Source organism: Chelonia mydas, chromosome 11 (assembly GCF_015237465.2).
Source record: "Chelonia mydas isolate rCheMyd1 chromosome 11, rCheMyd1.pri.v2, whole genome shotgun sequence".
Lineage (NCBI taxonomy): Eukaryota > Metazoa > Chordata > Testudines > Cheloniidae > Chelonia > Chelonia mydas.
The window spans coordinates 10,964,736-10,986,610 of NC_051251.2; the positions used below are offsets into that span (position 1 = coordinate 10,964,736).

The 21,875-nt window shown below is 42.7% G+C and overlaps 2 protein-coding genes and 1 long non-coding RNA gene across 12 annotated transcripts in view; 2 read left to right on the forward strand and 1 right to left on the reverse strand.

Moving 5' to 3' along the window:
• Nucleotides 1-1,432, forward strand: part of PDIA5 (protein disulfide isomerase family A member 5) — a 119,004-nt gene extending 117,572 nt beyond the window's left edge. The window contains exon 17 of the mRNA XM_037912015.2: nucleotides 473-1,432. Coding sequence (XP_037767943.2) covers nucleotides 473-553 — 81 coding nt within the window. The 3' untranslated portion in view covers nucleotides 554-1,432. The remainder of the gene's footprint in view (nucleotides 1-472) is intronic.
• The window catches only part of LOC119567310, a 52,147-nt gene extending 34,845 nt beyond the window's left edge, over nucleotides 1-17,302 (reverse strand). The window contains exon 1 of the long non-coding RNA XR_005227267.2: nucleotides 17,244-17,302. This is a non-coding gene — a long non-coding RNA (uncharacterized LOC119567310). The remainder of the gene's footprint in view (nucleotides 1-17,243) is intronic.
• A 25-nt stretch (nucleotides 17,303-17,327) lies between these two features.
• The window catches only part of SEC22A (SEC22 homolog A, vesicle trafficking protein), a 36,213-nt gene continuing 31,665 nt past the window's right edge, over nucleotides 17,328-21,875 (forward strand). For 3 of the 10 annotated variants that reach the window (XR_005227262.2, XR_005227263.2, XR_005227264.2), the window contains exons 1-2: nucleotides 19,684-19,843; nucleotides 20,499-20,702. Coding sequence is in view for 7 of the 10 variants with exons in the window: in XM_043525549.1 (XP_043381484.1) it covers nucleotides 19,794-19,843; nucleotides 20,499-20,702 (254 nt within the window). In the remaining 3 variants the exon portion in view is untranslated. Of the gene's footprint in view, nucleotides 17,587-18,461; nucleotides 18,483-19,683; nucleotides 19,844-20,498; nucleotides 20,703-21,875 lie in introns of those variants that run through there. The other 7 variants (XM_037912018.2, XM_037912017.2, XM_043525551.1 and 4 more) reach the window with 7 other exon arrangements.

The window sequence follows — 21,875 nt, forward strand, 5'->3', positions numbered from 1 at the left end:
TGATCAGCGCCTCCCCCGCCCGATCAGCTGTTTCATGGCATGCAGGAGGCTCTGGGGCAGGGAGGAATGAGGGCATGTGGCAGGTTCAGGGGAGGGGGCAGGGCCTGTGGCAGAGCCAGGGGTTGAGCAGTGAGCCCCCCCCCGGCTTATTGGAAAGTTGGCGCCTGTAGCTCCAGCCCCCGAGTTGGTGCCTATACAAGGAGCCGCATGTTAACTTCTGAAGAGCCGCATGTGGCTCCGGAGCTACAGGTTGGCCACCCCTGGAAAGCCTCTATGGATATTTCCTTTTCCCCTTCATTGGCGGAGCCCTGCCCCAGCACATTGTTGTGATCAGACAGTACAGAAGCAATGACTCTGTTCTCTAGTCCACATTCTACGTACATACCCATTCCTTGGTGTTGGGAGTCTTGAAACATTGTTTTGGTGTCTTATTTTAAAAATTTGACCAATATTTTTCTTTCTTTAAATGCAGGAGTCTGGATTTGCCAGTTTCATGCGAACCCTTAGAGAAAGAGACCATGAAAGGGTAGGGAAGAAGAAGGATGAACTATAATTTCTGCCTCAAAAGATGTTTTCCACTGCACTGTGAATGGTCCCAGGTCCACTGTTACTGCGCCTGAGATTTCACATATTCTGAAGACAGAGACTTAAAAAAAATAAATAAATAACAGCCATGGCCATTTTGTACAATTTTGAAATAAAGTGAAACTACTTGATTTTTAAAGGAAAACAGATTGTTGCCATATTCTGTTTAAAAACTAGCATTTTCTCATGGTGTGAGAATATGCCCATCAACACTCCTATGCAAAAAAATACAAATATTTTTGTAATCTGTAGTGTGTCTGTAGGTGAAGATGTTTGATACGGTGATTCTGCATTTTTTTTGGAAGGGTATTACGATTCACATAATTTTTTTTTTAATCGGTGGAGGAAAATGGGACTTTTGAGAAACATAAAAATCAGTTCAAATGCAGTTTTGCATGTTCTTCAGAGATGTTTGGGGGAACAATTTTAAGGTGCTCAGGGATAAATAGGGAAATTGAGTTAATGAAGACACTAGCATTGACCATTCCAGATCTAACTGATTTGATTTTTAATCCTCTGTACCGGAACTGTTTACATAGCTTTATAGAATGTACTGAGTCATTTTAAACAAAGTTGTCAAAAATCAGCACAGCATAGATTAAGTTCAGAATCAGTCTCATTTTTCAGCATTTATGTCATCAAATGCTCCTGTAAATACGGGAGCAAATGTAGGCTGTTTGTCTTTTTATGTTTAGGCCATATGAAATGCATATTGAAAAGCAGTATATTTGATTGTATGTCTGACAGATGTGTAATATTTTTGATATGCAAAAATTACATACAACATGATTTGTGTACATTCCAAATGCTTGTCCGTATGTTTATTAAATAAAAATTTAAAAATGGAGTTATAGCATTAAAACTATTTCTTTAGCAGTCATGTTAAAGACTGTAAATCACTGTAAATAAATATAGCATTACTACAGTGAGCACTTTAAAAATTTGTGGTTGTGCTGTTCATGCTACAAAGTTACATTCATCTGGAGGTTATTATGTCTTCATAGGATGGGTTTTTTAAAATTCATTTTGACCTAAAAATAAATCAATAAAAAAATTTGAAAATGTTTTAATCGTGAATCAGCCTTGTTTTGCAGCTCTTTCAGGCAATGTGCTATGTAACTAGCACCCGTAAGAGCTGGTGACAAGGAAGCAAAAGCCACTGCAGGTTCCATGAACAAGGGTCATTTCCTGTCTGATGAGTAAGGGGCAAGCCCATCGTTTAGCTCTTATAGATTTTTTTTTTTAGTGTATCCTCTGTGGCACTAAGTCTCACATTTCACACTCTCTGGTGACATTGAGCTGCAGGTTGACATAGCATCCTAATTAAATGGAGAACCATCACTTGGACCTGAACACTTTCTCTATTGCTATTAGAAGTTTGCAGATATATGAATACATAACTTATAAATATATATACAAAATGTATCTCTTTTGCCTGTCTCACCCCACCAGTGATGTATAGGGAGCAACTTCTCACTACACTGGTGTAGAGGTTAAGGGATTTCTCACACTCTTGTCTGTTTTGGGTGAAAGTCGTCTCCTCCTCCTCCTCCTCTCTCTCCTGCCCAATTAATGGGACTGTACATTTGCCACTCATTAAGCTGCTGAAGCCATTACTGAGTAATCAGGAGTAAGAGCTGGTAGGCTGATTTGTCTTGTGTGGTGGCCAGCTTGTTAGCCATGCCATAAATCTAAGCAATGTTGATGCCACGCCAAATATTTCCTCTTATTAGGCACCTCCTGAATCTTCCCACCACCAACAAAATTAGCTGTCAAGCAAGTACATGGATATTCTGCATGACCTAATAATTTATTACAACTTCTATTTACCCTCCCACTAGTCAGTCTTTTTTTTTTTTTTTTTTTTTGGCATAGCCATTGTTTTGCATTATGTCCCATGCTCATTGGTAGCTATGGATCAGATCCTTTAAGGGCCTATTCAGCCTTATGTGTGAGGAAAAAAAAATTATATACGGTGTTTAGATTCCAAGAGGGAAGATCTTTGCTTCTGGCTGAGTATGAAGCAACGAATACAATCAGTCCAAAACTGTAGACATGTTACTGTAATTTTCCTGATCTCTAAGTGTTGTCACTGAGGAAAGGAAATACAACATCCATGAAATCCTAAGCTGTGGGATATGTCTATATTTGCATTAATAGAGAATTTTAGACTTTTTTAAAAATAAGATCACAGCTGGCCAATGGTGATATCACTTCTTGGGACTGCTGTGATTTATCGGCTTTAGTAAATGTTTAGAATAGGACAATTACACACTGTGCTTTAAACCAGTAATTCTTTACAGCTGGTTACACCATAATAAAATTAAGGCGCCTAGTTTTTCTTTTGGTGTTTTGTCATGTTGCTTCTTGGACTTGGAGAGGCTTTTTTCCTCAGTTAATTGTGTGTTAATGTACAAATACAAAATACTTGAAAATAATTTACCTACTGTTATAAGGTCATTACTCAGCTGGTTTATAGTCAGGATGTTTTTGAAAGAGATGATTTTGAACAAGATGAACAATTAAATCTAATGGCTAACAAAAGCATTGGCTACTATGAACCAGAGTATATCAAGCTTACTTCCTAGCCTATTTAATTAGGTAACATTTGGGCCTGATTCTGATTTCCATTACACTGGTGTAAATCCAGAATAAATTTATTGAAGTCACTGAAGTTAATCTGAATTTACACTAGGGCAAATAAAATCCTATTCTGACCTGTTGAATAGTCAGTGTAACTTCAACTTTCTTTTTCTAAAATCACACTTAAAATTCTCATCTTTTTTGTTTGTTTTTTTAACAAACTCTTACTTTACAGACAAAAGATTTGAGTCACTTTCTTTAAATGGAAGTCCAGTTTCACATATTTATCGTACTCAGCCATTTGCAGAAGGTATGGATAGTCAAGCATGAATTTGTACTGTTAAAGATGAGTAACAATCTCTTGTCAAATCAAGTATCAACAATAAATTAATTACTTGTCATTAATGGTTTGCAGTGAGTCAGAGAGGCTGCTGCTCTTGTGAACCATGATCCTGATCCTGCAGCCCTTGTCGGTATGATCCAAAGGCCCTTCAAGTCATCCACGGGAGTAGTTCCTTTGAGATTAATGATGTGAATAAAGAATTCATAGATTCCAAGGCCAGAAGGGACCATTGTGATCATCTAGTCTTATCTGTATAACAGAGGCCAGAGAACTTCCCCAGACTAATTTCTAGAACGTGCCATGCCATTCTTTTTTTGGTTCACAAGTTTCGCTCTGCATTTTATCTTTGCATTTTCTTTTTAATTCTTCCATTTCAGTCTCTCATTTTAGAGCTACTAGCTGAAGTTCTTCCTGTGTTCTTATAGCTGAGGGGGGCTGGGGGAGAGCCCAGCTGATCTATTTTCCCTGATTAGAAAAGGCTACTGGACATGTAGTCCACCTGGCCAGACTACCAAGCTTCCTAGTGACTCCTTCAGCCATGATGCTGTTATGAAGTAGAGTCCTTTAAGACTTTTCTTTTCCTTGAATATAGGTGAAGGCTTGCTATACTACCCGCTGCATCGGCGGGCAGCAATCGATCCAGTGGGGGTCGATTTATTGCATCTAGTCTAGACGTGATAAATTGACCGAGTGCTCTCCCGTCGACTCTGGTACTCCACCGGAGCGAGAGGCACAGGCAGAGTTGACGGGGGAGCGTCACACGTCGACTCACCACAGTGAAGACACCGCGGTGAGTAGATCTAAGTACGTCGACTTCAGCTACATTATTCACGTAGCTGAAGTTGCGTAATTTAGATTGATTTCCCCCCTCCAGTGTAGACCAGGCCGAAGTCTCTTTAGGAAAAAATCAAACTTTGTGCATAGAGAAGCCAAGCCCAATGTGTTATAGGTAATATAGTTCAATATGAGCAACCAGTTAGTGGAGGTAGCTGTATCTATTCAGGGATATCTTTCCATTTTGTGAGGTATGTGGAACCCCCGAGGACAATCGAGAAAAGGTATATGTGTTTGGTAAACTATACACAAAATTCAGGTGCCACTGTGCAAAGGGCCAGCCAAAGAATATGTACCACTTAATTCCTCAAAATAGGCCTTGTACTGGCCCTACAGAGCCTTAGATTTCTTTGCTACAGGATAAAGCCCTATGTAACTGTATAGGTAGGGCCTTTCATTTTTGGTTTTTATTTTCTTTAATTTTTCCCAGGAATTTATTGGTGTTTATTACTACAACAACAAGTGAAAATCAGTGGAAAAAACTATTAATACTTTTTATGGGTAAACATCTGGGTTTATTTTGGTGGATGGAAGGACAGGGAAAATGTATTCAGTAGATTAATTCTTTGATGAATGGACTTCAGTGTGGCTTGCTGCAGAACTAAAAACACAATGCCACCTTTGAATTTAAGAAAAACATATCTCCAATCCCTAAATAAAACTTTTCATTTGAATAAACAGTTTACTGTTGTAGACTTAGAACTATTAGCCTATAAGTATTTGCAATTAATAGTTGGGTCACACCATTTGCGACGCATACACTCAACTTCATCCTTTTCTCCTGTTTTTGTTTTCTTCCCATTTTAGTGCGTCACATTTTTAAACCATTATCTGCTAACATTTTGAAATGGGTACGTGGTGGGTGTGAGATTAATCAGTACATTCAGACACGCACGCACTTCACATTTTGAGTGCGTGCCTGTTTGTTTATTGTGTGTATCTTCTAGACTAATACATAGCCTACTTGCATATACACACAGACTAATGTATTATCATAATACATATTTCATGCAATATATTGTATTTTCCTAATAAAACAAGTCATTTTTTACGTATTTGAATGATTCAACAGTAGAGTGAAAATTGGAAAAAAACAAATACTTATGGTAAAACCTGGGATTTTTTTGGTAAAAATTAGTTTAAATTGAAAATGAAGGGGCTTATGTACAGGTTAGTAAGGGAAGCTCATTTACTGGCCCAAGAACCTGTATTGGGAAACTGGGCTGCTTTTTTCAGAGGAATTTAAGGGATTCATGTCCCCAGATTCCACTGAATTTGGTGAATTTCAGAAGGATTTCGGATAATTCCCTTATGTTACTTTAAAAATCCAAGCCTTAATCTCTGTCTAGGGGCTAACCGCTCTATCATTAAGAATAAAAAGTGACTAGGGGGAGAAAGGAAGTTTGTTTAAATCTTTAATCCAAGGATTATATAGACATATCTCTGAAAAGGCAAGTCCTGCATGGATGATAAAATTTAAGATAAAAACGAAGTACATTTGAGGTATTCTATGAAATCATTTCATGGATGATTTAATGAGTTTCGAGGTTTATAGCTTTTCGAAAGAAACACCACTCAGCAATTCAGGAATTTACAAGTTGATTTTATTTTATTTTTTAAACAGACTATCTGCAGCAATCTTAATATTCTTGGTAGCAGTGAATCAATAGAAAAGCAATGTAAAAGAGAAAACACTATGTATACAGATTTACTAGAGTAATTCAAGATCCCTGCCAACATGCATTTTATAGCTGAGAAACATTTGACAGAGTAATCTTACATTCCAAATAATCCAAGAAGCAGGGATTACTTATTTATGCGTACACTCCATTTAATTTAATGGTGAGTAGTCCCATAAATCTGTAATTAAGGACTACACCCCTGAGGAAGGGTTTCAGGATGAAATCCTGAAAGCAGCAAGAAAGAAATTTAGTCTTTGTCTCCAGGTGATCTTTAAGTCAAATATCTGTTTTCTTTGCCATTTGATTCCCTACATTAATGTTACCTTCCCTTAGTTTTTCCAGCAGTAGAGTTGCAAACCAGTGGGTCTAAAATAAATTTTCCCTTTTATCTGTGAGCTTTAAAATTTCTGGATGTATAGGTAGGAGTACTAAGGCTAAATTAAAAGGATGGGGGAGTTTGCAGCAAAGGTCACGTGGGTAGTGCGAAGGGGATTCATATCGAAAACATGGTTGAGGTCACTACTCTTTGGACTTCAGGGAAAACTTTACTCAAACCCTTCCTTTAGTAGGAGTGTATCAGTTAGTTAATAGTACTAATTTTTCTGCTTATCTTTCATGGCTAGACTTAAAGTTGAGAGGGAAAAACAAGAGCTGATCCTTTTCTATTCGTTGCCCTTGACTGCTTGCATACAAAACTGCCCAGTGTCCAAGGACTTAGGACATCTTAAGCCTCAGAGCCATGATAAAGAGGCACACAGGGGTAAGGCTCCACCAGTACTGGACTCCACACCAGCAACACCACTACCTGTGATACCATCCAGGTCGAGAAACCGAGAACCACTGGTACTATCAAAGAGCACTCGATGGGAGTCTCATTCACTGGCAGTGCTGCCATGACCCCGTAAGGATCTGCCAATTAAGCCTTCCCACATTGCTTGTCCCACCAGAGTTAGGCAAGCAGAAAGGTACACCACTCTAGAGAACATCTGTGTTCTCCCAGATCCACAGATGCCCCAGTCCAGATCCCTTCAATCTTCACCAGGGTTTTTTTTTTTTTTTTTTTTTTTTTTGAGTGCCAGGAGACAATGGGCTATAGGAAGAGAAGTCCATCCTGCATACTGTCTACTTGCTGTTCCTTCAACAGGAACGACTGCACTGCCTATTGAGCCCAATCTGACCTTTTTGTCATTGGGAAAATCAGATGTGCTGGAAGAACCATCATCGCTTTCACCAAAGGAGATCAGTTGAGACAAGAGATCAAGAGCTTTCTGAAACCAGCCACATCCAACTGGGATTACCCCCTTGGGTCCAGCGGTACCCATGCCTTGGAGACCTCCACAACTCTCTTCAACCCCTCAAGCTCGCCTTTGGGGCTTATGAGACCTGTACAGGAGACAGTCAGAGTCTATGGTGTCTAATACTGCGTCATATCACCCCTCACAAAGCAACTAGAACTTTCTCCTGAGCTCAGAGAAGAGGAGGAATATGAGCTGGTTCTGCTGCTTACTGATGAAGGTAACTTCCTCATCTCCTGACCCAGCTTCACTGTCTCCTCTGGACAACCATAGCAAATCCACGAGCTGCTATGGAGGGTGGAAAAAGAGCTCCAGATCTCTTTAGAGGAGATCCAGGACACAATATATAAACTCCTGGACATCCCAAAACACACAGGATCCAGCCAGCCAGCCCTCCCGTGAACAAAGCCATACAGGAAACAGCAAGGACAGTATCGCATACACCAGCAACACACATTACTATCCCTCTGTAGAATTCCATAGCAACTATCACTGTAGTAGTGAAACACTTCAGAAAGTTGTTACTCCCTTTAAGAAACATCATGCTTCTTTGAAAAGTTTAGTAGTTTTTTATTATTCTTATTAGTCTGGAACCACTACTAACTTGTTCTCCATGCTGGCCTTGCAAATACTGCAGTTAGTCAGATTTTACAGATATTACTTTACCTTCTAGTTCACAGTACTTAATCTCATCAAGTACTTGTCAAAGGAAAACAGTTCCCTTATGAACAAAATCTTTAGAAAGTGGCCTTTTGCCCCACTTAAATGACCACATATATACTGGGCATTCAATAGAGAGAGCCTGCTTCATAAACGTGCAATTCTCTGTGATCTGATTAGTTCTTACAGCTTATTTGGCAGCAAATGTATAAAGCCACCACAGTCCACATGCTAAATATGTGCACAGTTAACAGAGAGAAGCAAGAAATGGTGCAAAACATTTACAGGCTTTCCTTGTAAAGAGAATCAGGGGTTTTATCTAGGGCACTAGATTTATCTACTGAAGCAGACTGGATTTACCCAGTGCACTAGTCTCACTCGCACTTTGGTACCTCTCAACTGTTTAAATACATAATAATTCTTCTCATGCTGATGTCCCTGCCCAGCGTATTTAATTTTTGTGACTCAGGACGATAATGGATTCCAACGTGTAGTTCCAATGGCCATAAACCAGTGACAGGCATAACAGAATGCAGTCTCCATTTGCACAGCACATAAAACTAAATTAAACAGTTATGAAAGTGTATTAACAATGCACTCACCCCCATTTTTATTGCTGTTTAACTGACAGTATCTAAACTACCCTTGGAATAGGAAGTACTGTGTGGGTGGTGCTGGGTCTGGGGATCAGCTTTCCTCCAGTCTAGCACCCCCTTCTGTTGCTCACTTATCCCATGGTCCCTCTTGCTCTCCAGGGCTCACGGTGCTCTCTCTTTGTGACTCAGCCCTTTGGCCATGTCAATATATAGTTTTCCCCTTCCGGGGTATCGTCTTGCTGGACCAATGGTACACCATCCCAGGCCATCCTCCATGACAATTCCTAGTCTGTACCACTTCCCCAGTGGCTGGTAGGGAAACCCAGGCTTGCCCGCTACTTCAGGTTTTAGCCTAGGGACCCTATCATCCAGCCAAGGTCTTCAGAGTCTCCTCCTTGCTGCTCTTTCCCTGGGCTCTTCCTACTCTGCTTTCCACAAGCTTTCTTCCCCACAACTCCTCTGGTAAACCCTTCTGTCAGGGACAGGATCCCAGGGCTTTCCCTCCCCAGGTTTCCTCCTAGCCACCTCTCTGTGCTCAGAGTGGCTGCCCACTATCTCCCTCCAGCCCTAGTTAACTCCCCTTCTCTCTTGAGAGTGACTGCAGAGCTCCTACCTGCAGCCCCCGACTGTTGTCACCTTGTTGGTTTTATACAAGCTCCTGCCTGCTCCTGCCCAGGTGGGCTTCATCTTCAATTAGGGAGTGTCTTCACGTACTGCACTGCTGCAGCATTTTAGTGAAAACACAATTACACCAAAGGGTGAGAGTCTCCTATTGGTGTAGTTAATTCACCTCTCTGAGAGCTATGTCAACAGAAGCCCTCCTGTCAACATAGCACTGTTTACAGAGTGGGTTAGGTCAATATAACTACATCATTTGGGGGTGTGGATTTTTCACACCTCCAAGCGATGTAGTTATACTGATATAGGTCTGTAGTGTAGACCTGGCCTAGGCTGTAGCAGGTCCTGACTCTCCTAGAGGTGCCCCATAAGGTTAATTGTCCATTAACCATGTGGGGAGGACTCCCCATCAAAGAGGGTTTTTGATTTTTTTTTTTTTTTACCTTCTGAGGAGCTCTAAGGTGACCATCTACTTCAACAAGAGAAGCATTATAGTGTGAAATCATTAATTAGGCTGTGATTCTGTCATGGAGTTCACAGAATGTCTGCAGCTGCAGCGGCCAATGCGGCTGGCCCCGAGGAGCACCCCAGTGGCGGCGGTCCCAGGGGCAGCTACAGCAATGGACCTGGGGAGCACCTGAGCATCAGTCCTGGGGACCCATGACTAAATCCTAGCCTTAATCATTAATGTGCAATGACGGGCAGGAAAAAGTATGTAAAAATGGCATTTTCTTACTCAGCAGACCAGCTCCCTGGCTTTATTCAGTCACATCTTCTGCCATCATGAGTGACTGCTCCAATCAGTTACACTGATGCAGAATTTGGCCCTGAGTTTGCAGTTGTTTTAGCCATGTTCTACTACTTTGACACCTGGTAGCCCTGCACAGCCAACAAGAGTCCAAGGTCCTAATTCAGCAAAGCACTTAAATACATGCTGCAATCCCACTGACTTCAGTGGCACTTCAGTCTGTGCTTAAGTGCTTTCCTAAATAGGGATGGACTTCATCATATTCTTAAGTAGCTTGCTGAATCAAGACCTGAAAGGAAGATTTGGATCCCATTTTGGCTTGTGAGAACTGTTAACCATGTTCCAATATAGGGTCAACTCTGCCCTCAGTAGAGCTGGCTGAACATTTTCTGGTGGAACAGGCTAGTGGGCTGCCTGGGAGTCCTGGATCCTCAGAGGCCAGGCTCCCTGCCTGGCAGGTGGGTGGGCTGACTGATCTACCTGGGAAGTTGGGCAGCTGGCTCCCCACCCGGCTGGCTCCCTGAGCTACCCAGGGGATGCGGGATTGGGCAACTGGTTCCATTGTACCAGTAACCTTTAAAAACTTTAAGCATGCATTTCTCTCACGTGTATGGCATTCTTAAATATAGCAAGGTATCCAATGTGCACATTGCTGCTACAGTCTCTGTTCAGCATTACCTGCTAATCAAAAGTAGATTTGATGTAAAATAAGTAATCAATAATAAAATATGAATGTTATTCAAAAGACACAGTATTCTTACTCTGTCTTGGTGAGTTACTGTTATACAGAGCTACATTTCCATCCCATTCAATTATAATCTTATTTGATCTTACAGAACCTAATAATGCTTTCCAGCCCCACTCAGGCTACTTTCCATCTTTCTGAATTAAATTACGGATATAACATCATAACTCTACTTATGCAAAGTTTGTTGTGGGTATTACATTCAAAGGCAAATTTCTTTAGGGACCCAGAGTTCTCTGAATATAAATGAAGTGTTTATAGTACAATCTTATTAATAAATAATGCTTTTATTTATTGTAATGGTTTAAATGGCGTCTACTGAAATTTTTGGCCTTGTGATGTGATCAGCTTGGAATGATTTTCCCTCTCTGGAAATATTTGAATACAAACAAAGTCTGGTGATGTGTTCACTTACAGTAATGTAGGGAACTAAAGGGATTATGCCTACTAGGAGTACATTAATGTGGCTTTTCGGTTCATTTTTTCCCACTGAACAGGGAATAAACTAAGTAGACGAAAAGCCCTGAATTGAGACCTTTATTATTAGAATGGCTTGTTACATGATCATCAAAAATAGCTCATCTTGTTTTATTTGTACAAATCCAGGATTGATGACGCTGAAAATAAAAATACACTTATAACTTGTCGATCTCATTGGCGCTTGTTACTTTGCAGACTGACTGAGATGCACTGTGAAGACTACTTTTTAGAGACACTAAGTATTTTGTGTGAAAGAGAGCAGGCCACAGATATAAGTGTTGCCACAAATTGTTGTAGCAATTGCATTTATTAGTGGTGAGGTTGTTTATGTGATATTACTGGGTTTCTTTACATTTGTAAAGTCCCAGAGAATGACACACTGTTGCTCTAAGGAACAACCTCTTCTACCTCCAGAATGGACTCCTGAGAAAATTTCAACAGAGAAACAAGGGAAAAATTGTGAGCAAAGAAATAAATTGTTTCACGGATCTTCTTCATCACCCTGACCACACTCCCATCTCAACTGTGCTAGCAACAACAGCATTTAAACCAGGGAAGCAGTGACTGTATTGCCAACTCTCACAATTTTGTTATGAGAGTCACAATATTTGGTGTTTTTCTTTAAGTCCCAGATGCTAGGCTCACCTTCTTATCTGAGAATGTCAGCTTTCATTTAAAACAGTAAGGTTCTTGATCTCATGGTTGTGGACAAAAGCTTGAAAGTGTGACCGCTACCAGCTCTAACAAAAACACAAACACCTAATTAGTGTTGTGATTTTTAAGCCACTGTCATGATTTTGGGGGATCTGATTCATGTTTTGTAAATATTTGGGGTGAAATGATGGCCCTAACTTCCATAATGGAATAATGGCCAAAATGCCCATTGACTTCAACAGAGCCAGGATTTTATCCTTGGGGTGCAACACTGCCCAGTCCCAGCCCCCACTTCACTCTTTCTCCCAAGGCCCCACCCTGCCTCTACCTACCTCCTCCCCTGAGCATACCCTGCCCTCACTCCTTCCCCACTCCTCCCAGGGCCTCCGGCATGCCATGGAACAGCTAATCATGGCAGGCGGGAGGCACTGGGAGGGGTAGGTGCTGATTGATGTGGCTGCTGATGGGCGGGAGGTGCTAGGGGGCTGCAGGTGGGTGCTTAGCATCCACCATTTTTTCCCCCATGGGTACTCCAGCCCTGGAACACCCAGAGAGTCAGCACCTATGGTATGGCACAGTCACATGTGTGTTTACAGGACTAGTTCCTATTGCTGCTTGCATGCTTTCTCTAGCCCAGTGGCTTTTCTGAGATCTCTGTTATAAAACAGTACTATAGATGACTTGGTGGTATTGCATACTTCTCAGAGGAGGGGGAAAATGTGTCCACGTTGTATAGGCAAACCTTGTTCAAAGTTTGTGCTCTCTTGGTTTCAACCACACAGTAGACACAACCCTAGTAGTCTTTCAGTAGCTTCTTGCACAAGTCAACTTGTGACCCCTGCAATTATTACTCCTGAGGGCATTCTGCACCAAAAAGTTAAAAATTCTGCAAATTTTATTTGTCAGATAAATGTGGACTTTCCAACACAGCACTGGGAAGGACAGGACACTGGCTGCCCAGAGGTGGGAGATCACTGTACAGCTCCCCCTGGGACACAGACTCAGCTGTGAAGCTGCACCCAGCCCTGACACAGAGCAAGGACCAGGCCTGCCCCAGAAACACCCCAAGGCCCTGCCAGTCAGTTTGGGCAGGTAGGCAGGATCCAAGTGTAGAGGGGTTTAGTGTGTGGGATCCAGGCGTGGGTTGAGAGGGTTGGGGGGGGGGGAGGGTTTGAGGCTCGGCCCAAGGGTCTGGCTGCATGGTGATTGGGCAGATGGGGGAGCAGCTCCCTGTATAGGAATCCCTTCCCCTGCAGCTGAGGAGCAATGAGTGCAGGAAGCGGGGGCAGGGGGAGTTTGCAGAGCTTCCTGCAGCTAGGGGAGAAATCTGGAGGTGGGTGTGACCTGGCACTGGATGCCATGCAGGGGAAGAGGAAGTCCTGTCCTCCCCAGCTCAGCTGTGACTAGTGGCTGAGCCGGACACAAGGTAGGAGCCACCAGCCGGGTCTTCCCCAGTTCCACCTCCTGCCCCACAGTGATTTACCTCTCTGCCTGCTGCTTGGGCACCCGAAACATACTGTTGGGGAGGATTGTATGACCGCTCTTGGGGCTTCCCTTTGCTTCCCCATCAGAAAGTCATTTTTCTGCAAAGAAATCTACAGGAGACACAAATTTTGCGCATGCACAGTGGCATAAAATTCCCCCAGGAGTAAATTATGCAGGATTTTTCAGAACAGTGCCACACTTTATTATTTCAGGGTTTTAAACCACATCCTAAAATAATCAACCAATTCCATTTAATCTATGTTCAGTACCACTGCTTACAATTCAACTTACCCATCTAAGTTTTGAAGTTATCCAGACAACTTTACGTTCCCCTTAAACTTTTCTTTTCCAGAGGGTCTACTCCTCCTTTATACATGCATTTTATGCTTTACATTTCTCCTCTTGATCTGCTGAGCCCTAAGGCCCAGAACCTCAAAAGTATCTAGGTGCCTAACTCCAATAGGATTTAGGCACCTAAATACCTTTAAGGATTGGGGCTAAGTTCTTGCCTCCCTGTTACAGCTCCTACTGATTTATTCAGTAAACAGTGTCCCTTTTACAAGGTTGTAGCCTGGGTTGCCTGAGGGGAGTAGACAGGATCTATTTTGTAAGGGAAGAAAAAGACATTTTAAATGTCATTGGTTTGTCAGCCTTTAAAGCTCCTGACAGAAGGGTGTGCACTAGGGACCCGAGTATACCACTAGGAGCCAGAAGCTCTGGGGCTGTAATCTCATTCTAACACTGACTCTTTCTGTGGCCCTGTGCAATTAACTTCTCTTGGAGCCAGTGTCACCATTTGTAAATGTTTCCCTAGAACATTGTAAGGATTAGGTAATCGATGTGTCTAGAGAATCTTAAGGATACAGCTCAAGCTCCCAAAATCAGGGAATGGCAAAATTAAGGTTGCACATGCACCCTAAACTCCACTTATTGTACAATCTTTAATTACATAATCACTATCAGTTCTCAATAATACAATATAGCCTATTATAGTTGGGTTTTTTGTGTAGTGTCTTGTGGTATGACCACTCCTCTGTGTATGGACAAAGGGACCATAAATTTATATTAATATTAACATTATAGTGAATATTACAGTCCTGCCCAAAGTCCACAGTCAGGATTGAAGCTCCACTGTGCTAAGTAGTACAAACACATATGTAGACATGGTCTCTTTTCCAGTGGGCTTACAAGTCTAATTCAGAAAAGTACACAGTAAAGAGTAATTGTGACAATTTAGAGACCTTATGGAGCTTATTTCAATCCGTGATCATTTTTCTCCTCCCCATGCACAGTATGACTACAAGGCTCAAGTGCTGTGCAAGGCCTTGTGCAGTTCCTCCACACTTAAATGGATTTCACCGTGAGCATTGAGAATATTGTTTAGAGAAGTGGTTCTTAACCAGGAATACACACACTCCTGGGGGTACGCAGAGGTCTTCTACAACAACTCACCTAGATACTTACCTAGTTTTATTACAGGCTACATAAAAAGCATCAGTGAAGGCAGTACAAACTAAAATTTCATATGACTTGTTCATATTGCTCTAGATAATATACAGTGAAATGTAAGTACAATGTTTATATTCCAATTGATTTATTTTATAATTATATGGTAAATATGAGAAAGTAAGCAATTTTTCAGTAATAGTGTGCTGTGACACTTTCGTATGTTTATATTGGATTTTGTAAGCAAGTAGTTTTTAAGTGAGGTGAAACTTGGGTACACAAGACAAATCAGACTCCTGACAAGGGTACAGTAGTCTGGAAAGCCACTGGTTTAGAGAACACCCTTTCCTATAGTTTCCGAAGTCTTGCCTTTTGCTCACCTCTTCATACATTCAGATAAACAAGACCACGTCATTAAACAGTGCATGAGACTTTGCCTGGTTCTACTCCCTTCACTAGTCCCTCTGTTCATTTACTAGTGGTTTCCTCTTCACCAATCTCACCACTGCTTGAACTAAACCTGACTCTGCTGGCATTTGTGCCAGCTGATCAGTCTTCTCTCCGTTTCTCTGCCTCATCTACTTTCCACCCCACCTCATGCCGACTCTGTGGGTTCTCCAGGGCCAGAGCACCCATGGAAAAAAATCAGCGGGTACTTAGCACCCACCAGCAGCCAAGCTCTTCTCCCACCCCCCCACTCACGTGGCATGCAGGAGGCACTGGGAGGGAGGGGTAGGAACAGGGATGGGGTGTGCTTGGGGGAGGGATGGGAAGAGGCAGGGCGGGGTGGAGCAGGAGGCAGGACAAGGCAGGCTAAAGGGTGGATCTTGGGGAAGGGGTGGAGTGGGGGTGGGAACTGGGCCTGAGCACCCCCATGGAAAATTAGGAGCTGGCGCCTGTGTCCAGATGTCCTGATTTTATAGGGACAGTCCCGATATTCAGGGTTTTTTCTTATACAGGAAACTATTATTCTCCATCCCCTTTCCTGATTTTTCACAGTTGCTATCTGTGGTCACCCTATCTGAAAACAAATTTTTCTCCCTTACCAGCACCTTTTAACTAATAACAGGTGGAAGGAGAAATTTAACTGTATTTAAAGAAATGGAACCAGCCTTCAGTATAAATTAACCATTTACAGCTGCTGTCCATAGATTCAAGGGGTCACTCTGTCACTGGAGATCTCCAGTCACCTGTCCACAGTGAGGCACGTGCATGTGTGTGTGTGAGAGAGTGTGAGACAGAGAGAGAGACAGAGGTGTTCAGTTGTTGCACTGGCTCTATCACATCTGGGGAACTCCCAGGTACCCATTTAAAATGTATTCCCAGCTGTTATGTGCTGCTGGAGTAGGGCTAGAGTCACAGGAATACAAAGAAAAAGAGTACTTGTGGCACCTTAGAGACTAACAAATTTATCTGAGCATAAGCTTCCGTGAGCTACAGCTCACTTCATCGGATGCAAATCATCCGATGAAGTGAGCTGTATCCCACAAAAGCTTATGTTCAAATAAATTTGTTAATCTCTAAGGTGTCACTAGTACTCCTTTTTTTTGCGAATACAGACTAACACGGCTGCTACTCTGAAACCATGAATACAAAGGTGGCTTGAAGACACCTCCCCTGCCTTGTTCTTATATTGAGTGCAACTCAGCTGGACCAGAGAATCTGGCACATGGTGTATTTCATATCATTTGAATCCTACAATTCGTTGCAAGGTTAAATACAATTATATAGTTAAATAGTAACAAAGATGGAGGGAGAGATTAAAAAGTGGCAGCAAGGGAGAACAGAAATGAGATGAGAATACATGAAATAAGGTAGTACCGCATGGAAGGAAACACGGACAAGTGGAAGAGTATTATAAGGAGACAATCTTCTTGTCACATTACAGAAAAGTTAAACAAACATGACTCTTGTCAGGGACTGGTAATGGGACGTGGAGACTTTTCACATCAAGCCCGGTTGCTTTCGCTGAGTTACCAGACGACTGTTTGGTGGTCTGTGTGAATAGTGTTGGACCCGGTCTCAGTCCAGTGCCTGGTGCCAGCTACCGCTGGGGCTGAGTTGGGAGTGTTGGTGGACTTGGCAGAAACACCAAGGATTATTACTTATTAGTTATATGACATTAAAACTTCACCAGGCACTTTATACACAGCGAAGGGGGGGGGGGGAGGGGCTGTCCACAAGCACCTGAGGGAGCGTTAGGAACCCAAGTCCCACTGAAAGCCAACAACTACTTGGGGGCCTACTTCAGGGCCTCACCTTTTCCAGGCATCTGTGGCAACGTTTCCAATACCCATAACTTCCTTAGCATCACAAACCGCTGACAACGTGAACCACCCCCCCCCCCACCAGAGCAATGGCGGCCCAGCAGCCACGTCCCCACCGCCGCAGAGCAATAGGGGCCCAACCCCTTCTGAGCAACCGCGCCCCTGCAACCACCCCACATCACCAGAGAGCAACAGCAGCTCGACCACCGCCTCACTCCTCACCCCGCCGCCGAGCGCACCGGCCCGCTGATCGTGCACAGTCACGTGATATCCCCTCGCCCTGCCATTGATTGCTGCGGGGACACGTAGGTGGTTCCCACAATGCTTTGCGGCAGGCGGACGTGGTCCTGCGGCCGATGCCGCGGCTCCGGTGAGGCAGGGAGTTCGAAACGGTCGGCTACACCTCGCAGAGCAGTTGCCTAGCAACAGACCCAGGCCCGCCTGACCACCCGGGCGTGCGGGGTGCGCAGAGGCGGCTCAGGTGGGAACTGGGGCCGGGATGGGGCGGGGCGCCCCTCCCCCGGGGGCCCCGGGTGCGACAGCGATGGGCTTCCCCCGGGTGCAGGTAGGGGGGCAGCATAGGGATGGGTCTCCTCCTCCTCGGGGACCTGGGCACAAGTTGGGGGCACGGATAGGGATAGCGGTGGGGCGTGTGTGTGTGGGGGCGCTATTGCAATGGAGGGATTATTCCACCTGCCACTTGCCTGTTAGAGATAGGGAGGCGTTAACCTGCCTACGGCCTCTTCCCCGTAGTGTAAGGTTGCGATAGGTGCCTTGGCACCTCCAGGCCCTGGGCGTGAGCACAAATGCTGCTCTGCAAAACAGCTGTGACCTGTGTTTCCTCCCACTCCTCCTTCCATGGACCAAGTGCCATGTTATGGGTGCAACACAGGGGTGTGTGTGTGTTGGGTAGTTGCTGTAGCCAAAAGTTTTTTTTAATGTGCAGCTCGTGAGAAGGAGGCAGTCCACCCCTCCTCTCCCCCCCACCCCCCCGATGTGGGTTATCCATAACACCTCAAGATCAGGTCATTGTACTGCACTCTACTTGGAGTTACACAATGATATTAATTGGAAATGGAAACTAGTGCTGAACTTGGTAGCCTGCTTATTAAGCATAATTTTATAATTGAAGCTCATTAGAACAGAGTTCCTGGAACTTCGTTGGCTGTTAATAGACTTCTGCATGGATACCCAGGTTTTGGTGCTAACCTTCAAAGCATAAGTGGTCTGAGCCCTTGTAACCTGGGACATTGTTCTGTCACCATTTTTTAGGGTGACCAGATGTCCCGATTTTATAGGGACAGTCCTGGTTTTGGGGTATTTTTCTTATATAGGCTCCTATTACCCCCCCTCTCTTGGTCTGCCAGCAGCTAGATAATTGTTAACCACCTGGGAATGCTGCAAAGCCCATAACTTTTTATTTGGTGTATAAGGAGAGGCATATGGGCCGAGGGTTAGAGTGTAAGTTTATTTTATTTTCCTGATTGTATTTGATGGTGTCAGGGTGGAATGAGCAGCCCTTTATTTGTTGTATCATTGTGTAGTGTATTTTAATTTATAAAATAGGCATCTGGAGCATACAATGTAAAGCTTTCATACAGTTAAGAAAATAAACTAATACATAGAAAATTGTGAAATAGTTAAGGCTGATACACGACATGACACAAACCTAGAAAAAGCAAGAAAACGAGATGTTAAACCACCTTACAATACATAACAACAGGCACACACCTTAGTATTCTCACAAGTACTGTACACCTTAACTCTGCCCTCTCAATCAGCCCCTCAGCAGGCAGCATTCTACCAAATTATCCTCTTACAAGTACTGTAGTGCAGTCTCTTTATCATGAAAGTGCAACTTACAAATGTAGGGGTTTTTTTTTTAAGTAACTGCACTCAAAAACAAAACAATGTAAAACTTCAGCGCCTACAAGTCTACTCAGTTCTACTTCTTGTTCAGCCAATCGCTAAGAGAAACAAGTTTGTTTATATTTACAGGAGATAATGCTGCCCCCTTCTTAATTACAGTGTCACCTAAAAGTGAGAACAGGCGTTCGCGTGACACTGTTGTAGCTGGCGTTACAAGATATTTACATGCCAGATGCACTAAAGATTCATGTGCCTCTTCATGCTTCGGCCATCGTTCCAGAGGACATGCTTCCATGCTGATGACGCTCGTTTAAAAAAATAATGTATTACTTAAATTTGTGACTGAACTCCTTGGGGGAGAATTGTATGTCTCCTGCTCTGTTTAACCCGTATTCTGCCCTATATTTCATGTTATAGCAGTCTTGGATGATGACCCAGCACATGTTGTTTGTTTTAAGAACACTTTCACTACAAGTTTGATAAAAAGCAAAGAAGATACCGATGTGAAATTTCTAAAGAGAGCTACAGCACTCAACCCAAGGTTTAAGAATCTGAAGTGCCTTCCAAAATCTGAGAGGGATGAGGTGTGGAGCATGCTTTCAGAAGTCGAAAAAGAGCAACACTCTGATGCAGAAACCACAGAACCTGAAAAAAGAAAATCAACCTTCTGCTGGTGGCATCTGACTTAGATAATGAAATTGAACATGCGTCGGTCCGCACTGTTTTGGATTGTTATGGAGCAAAACCTGTGATCATCATGTCTCCTGGCATGGTAGTTGAAGCATGAAGGGACATATGAATCATAGCGCATCTGGCATATAAATATCTTGTGATGCCAGCAACAGTGCCATGAGAACGTCTGTTCTCACTTTCAGGTGACACTGTAAACAAGAAGCAGGCAGCATGTTTCCTATGTTACTTTGGTTAAGTTACGTCAGTCTCCATTCAGCAAGGTACTTAAACGTGTGCCTAACTTAAAGCATATGCATAGTCCCACTGAATTCAATAGAACTATTCACATGTTTATAGTTAGGCACTTCTTTAAATTTTTCCTTGGTCATGGCCTTATTCTCTCTATATCTCAGTTCCCCATCTGTAAAATGGGAATAATAAAACTCCTTTGTCTGTCTTGCCTATGTAGACTTTAATCTCTTCGGGCAAGATCTTCTCTTGATTAGTGAGACAAAGATTGTGGTATGTATAACGCCTACCAGTATGATCTTGATCTCAGTTGGTGCCTCTAGGCACTACTGTAAAAGAAATAATAAATAAAAAAAATAGCAGAGCCTCAATCTGAGTGCTGTGGTAATACGAATAATACATATTAATAAGAGAAGTCAAAAGTCTGATTCTGTGACCTGTTCGTGAGTCAGAGAGACTGGTAGGGACTACTCATCAGAACTTCTTTTGTGAGCTTAGGTTCAAGACTAAGCCCTTTGTGACTTGCCATGTATTAAGGCTGAACCAGGAATACAACCCATCAGCCTTGATTGAGAGTTACCTCATCTAGTCACCATATAGTAATGGTTCTGGCTGCATATTCAATTTTTGTTTATTTGTTTTAATTTTGTCTGAGTTGCATTTCTGAATGTATTTGTTTTGTTTTAGGTTTTCATTAAATCGGTTGGCAATGTCTATGATCTTATCTGCCTCAGTGGTCCGTGTTAGAGATGGGCTCCCGCTATCTGCCTCTACAGATTATGAGCAAAGCATGGGAATGCAGCAATGTAGAAAATATTTTAAAACACTCTCAAAGAAGCTTGCTCAGCTTCCTGATAGATGTATGCTGAAAGCGGGCCAGTATAATATAAGGTAAGAGTTTCTTTTTTTTCCTTGTAACATTTCTGAGGGGTGTTTAGTTAACAGTTGCAGTGTAGAGGTAATGAATTAAATTAAGAATAACTATCAACAGTTATTTTTGTATTTGAAAATTGAAAGTTAAGACACATTGGACTTTAAAGACATTTATATTCTGGTGGAAATCCTAGTCTGAAGTAACCTGCATTGTTATAAATATTTAAATTATTGACCTACTAGAGTCTTGCGAGATTAAGCATTTTTAAGGTTTATTCCATTATCCTATTGGTTTCAAGGTAGTTTGTAGATTAAAAGCCCCAGGAGCTCAGGAGACTTGTGATTAGTCCTTGGATATTCTTTGTTATGGTAGGTTTCAGAGGAACAGCCGTGTTAGTCTGTATTTGCAAAAAGAAAAGGAGTACTTGTGGCACCTTAGAGACTAACCAATTTATTTGAGCATAAGCTTTCGTGAGCTACAGCTCACTTCATCGGATGCATACTGTGGAAAGTGTAGAAGATCTTTTTATACACACAAAGCATGAAAAAATACCTCCCCCCGCCCCACTCTCCTGCTGGTAATAGCTTATCTAAAGCGACCACTCTCCTTACAATGTGTATGATAATCAAGGTGGGCCATTTCCAGCACAAATCCAGGGTTTAACAAGAACGTCTGGGGGGGAACAAGGGGAAATAGGTTACCTTGCATAATGACTTAGCCACTCCCAGTCTCTATTCAAGCCTAAGTTAATTGTATCCAATTTGCAAATGAATTCCAATTCAACAGTCTCTCGCTGGAGTCTGGTGTTGAAGTTTTTTTTGTTGTAATATCGCAACTTTCATGTCTGTAATCGCGTGACCAGAGAGACTGAAGTGTTCTCCGACTAGTTTATGAATGTTATAATTCTTGACATCTGATTTGTGTCCATTTATTCTTTTACGTAGAGACTGTCCAGTTTGACCAATGTACATGGCAGAGGGGCATTGCTGGCACATGATGGCATGTATCACATTGGTGGATGTGCAGGTGTACCAGCCTCTGATAGTGTTGCTGATGTTATTAGGCCCTGTGATGGTGTCCCCTGAATAGATATGTGGGCACAGTTGGCAACGGGCTTTGTTGCAAGGATAGGTTCCTGGGTTAGTGGTTCTGTTGTGTGGTATGTGGTTGCTGGTGAGTATTTGCTTCAG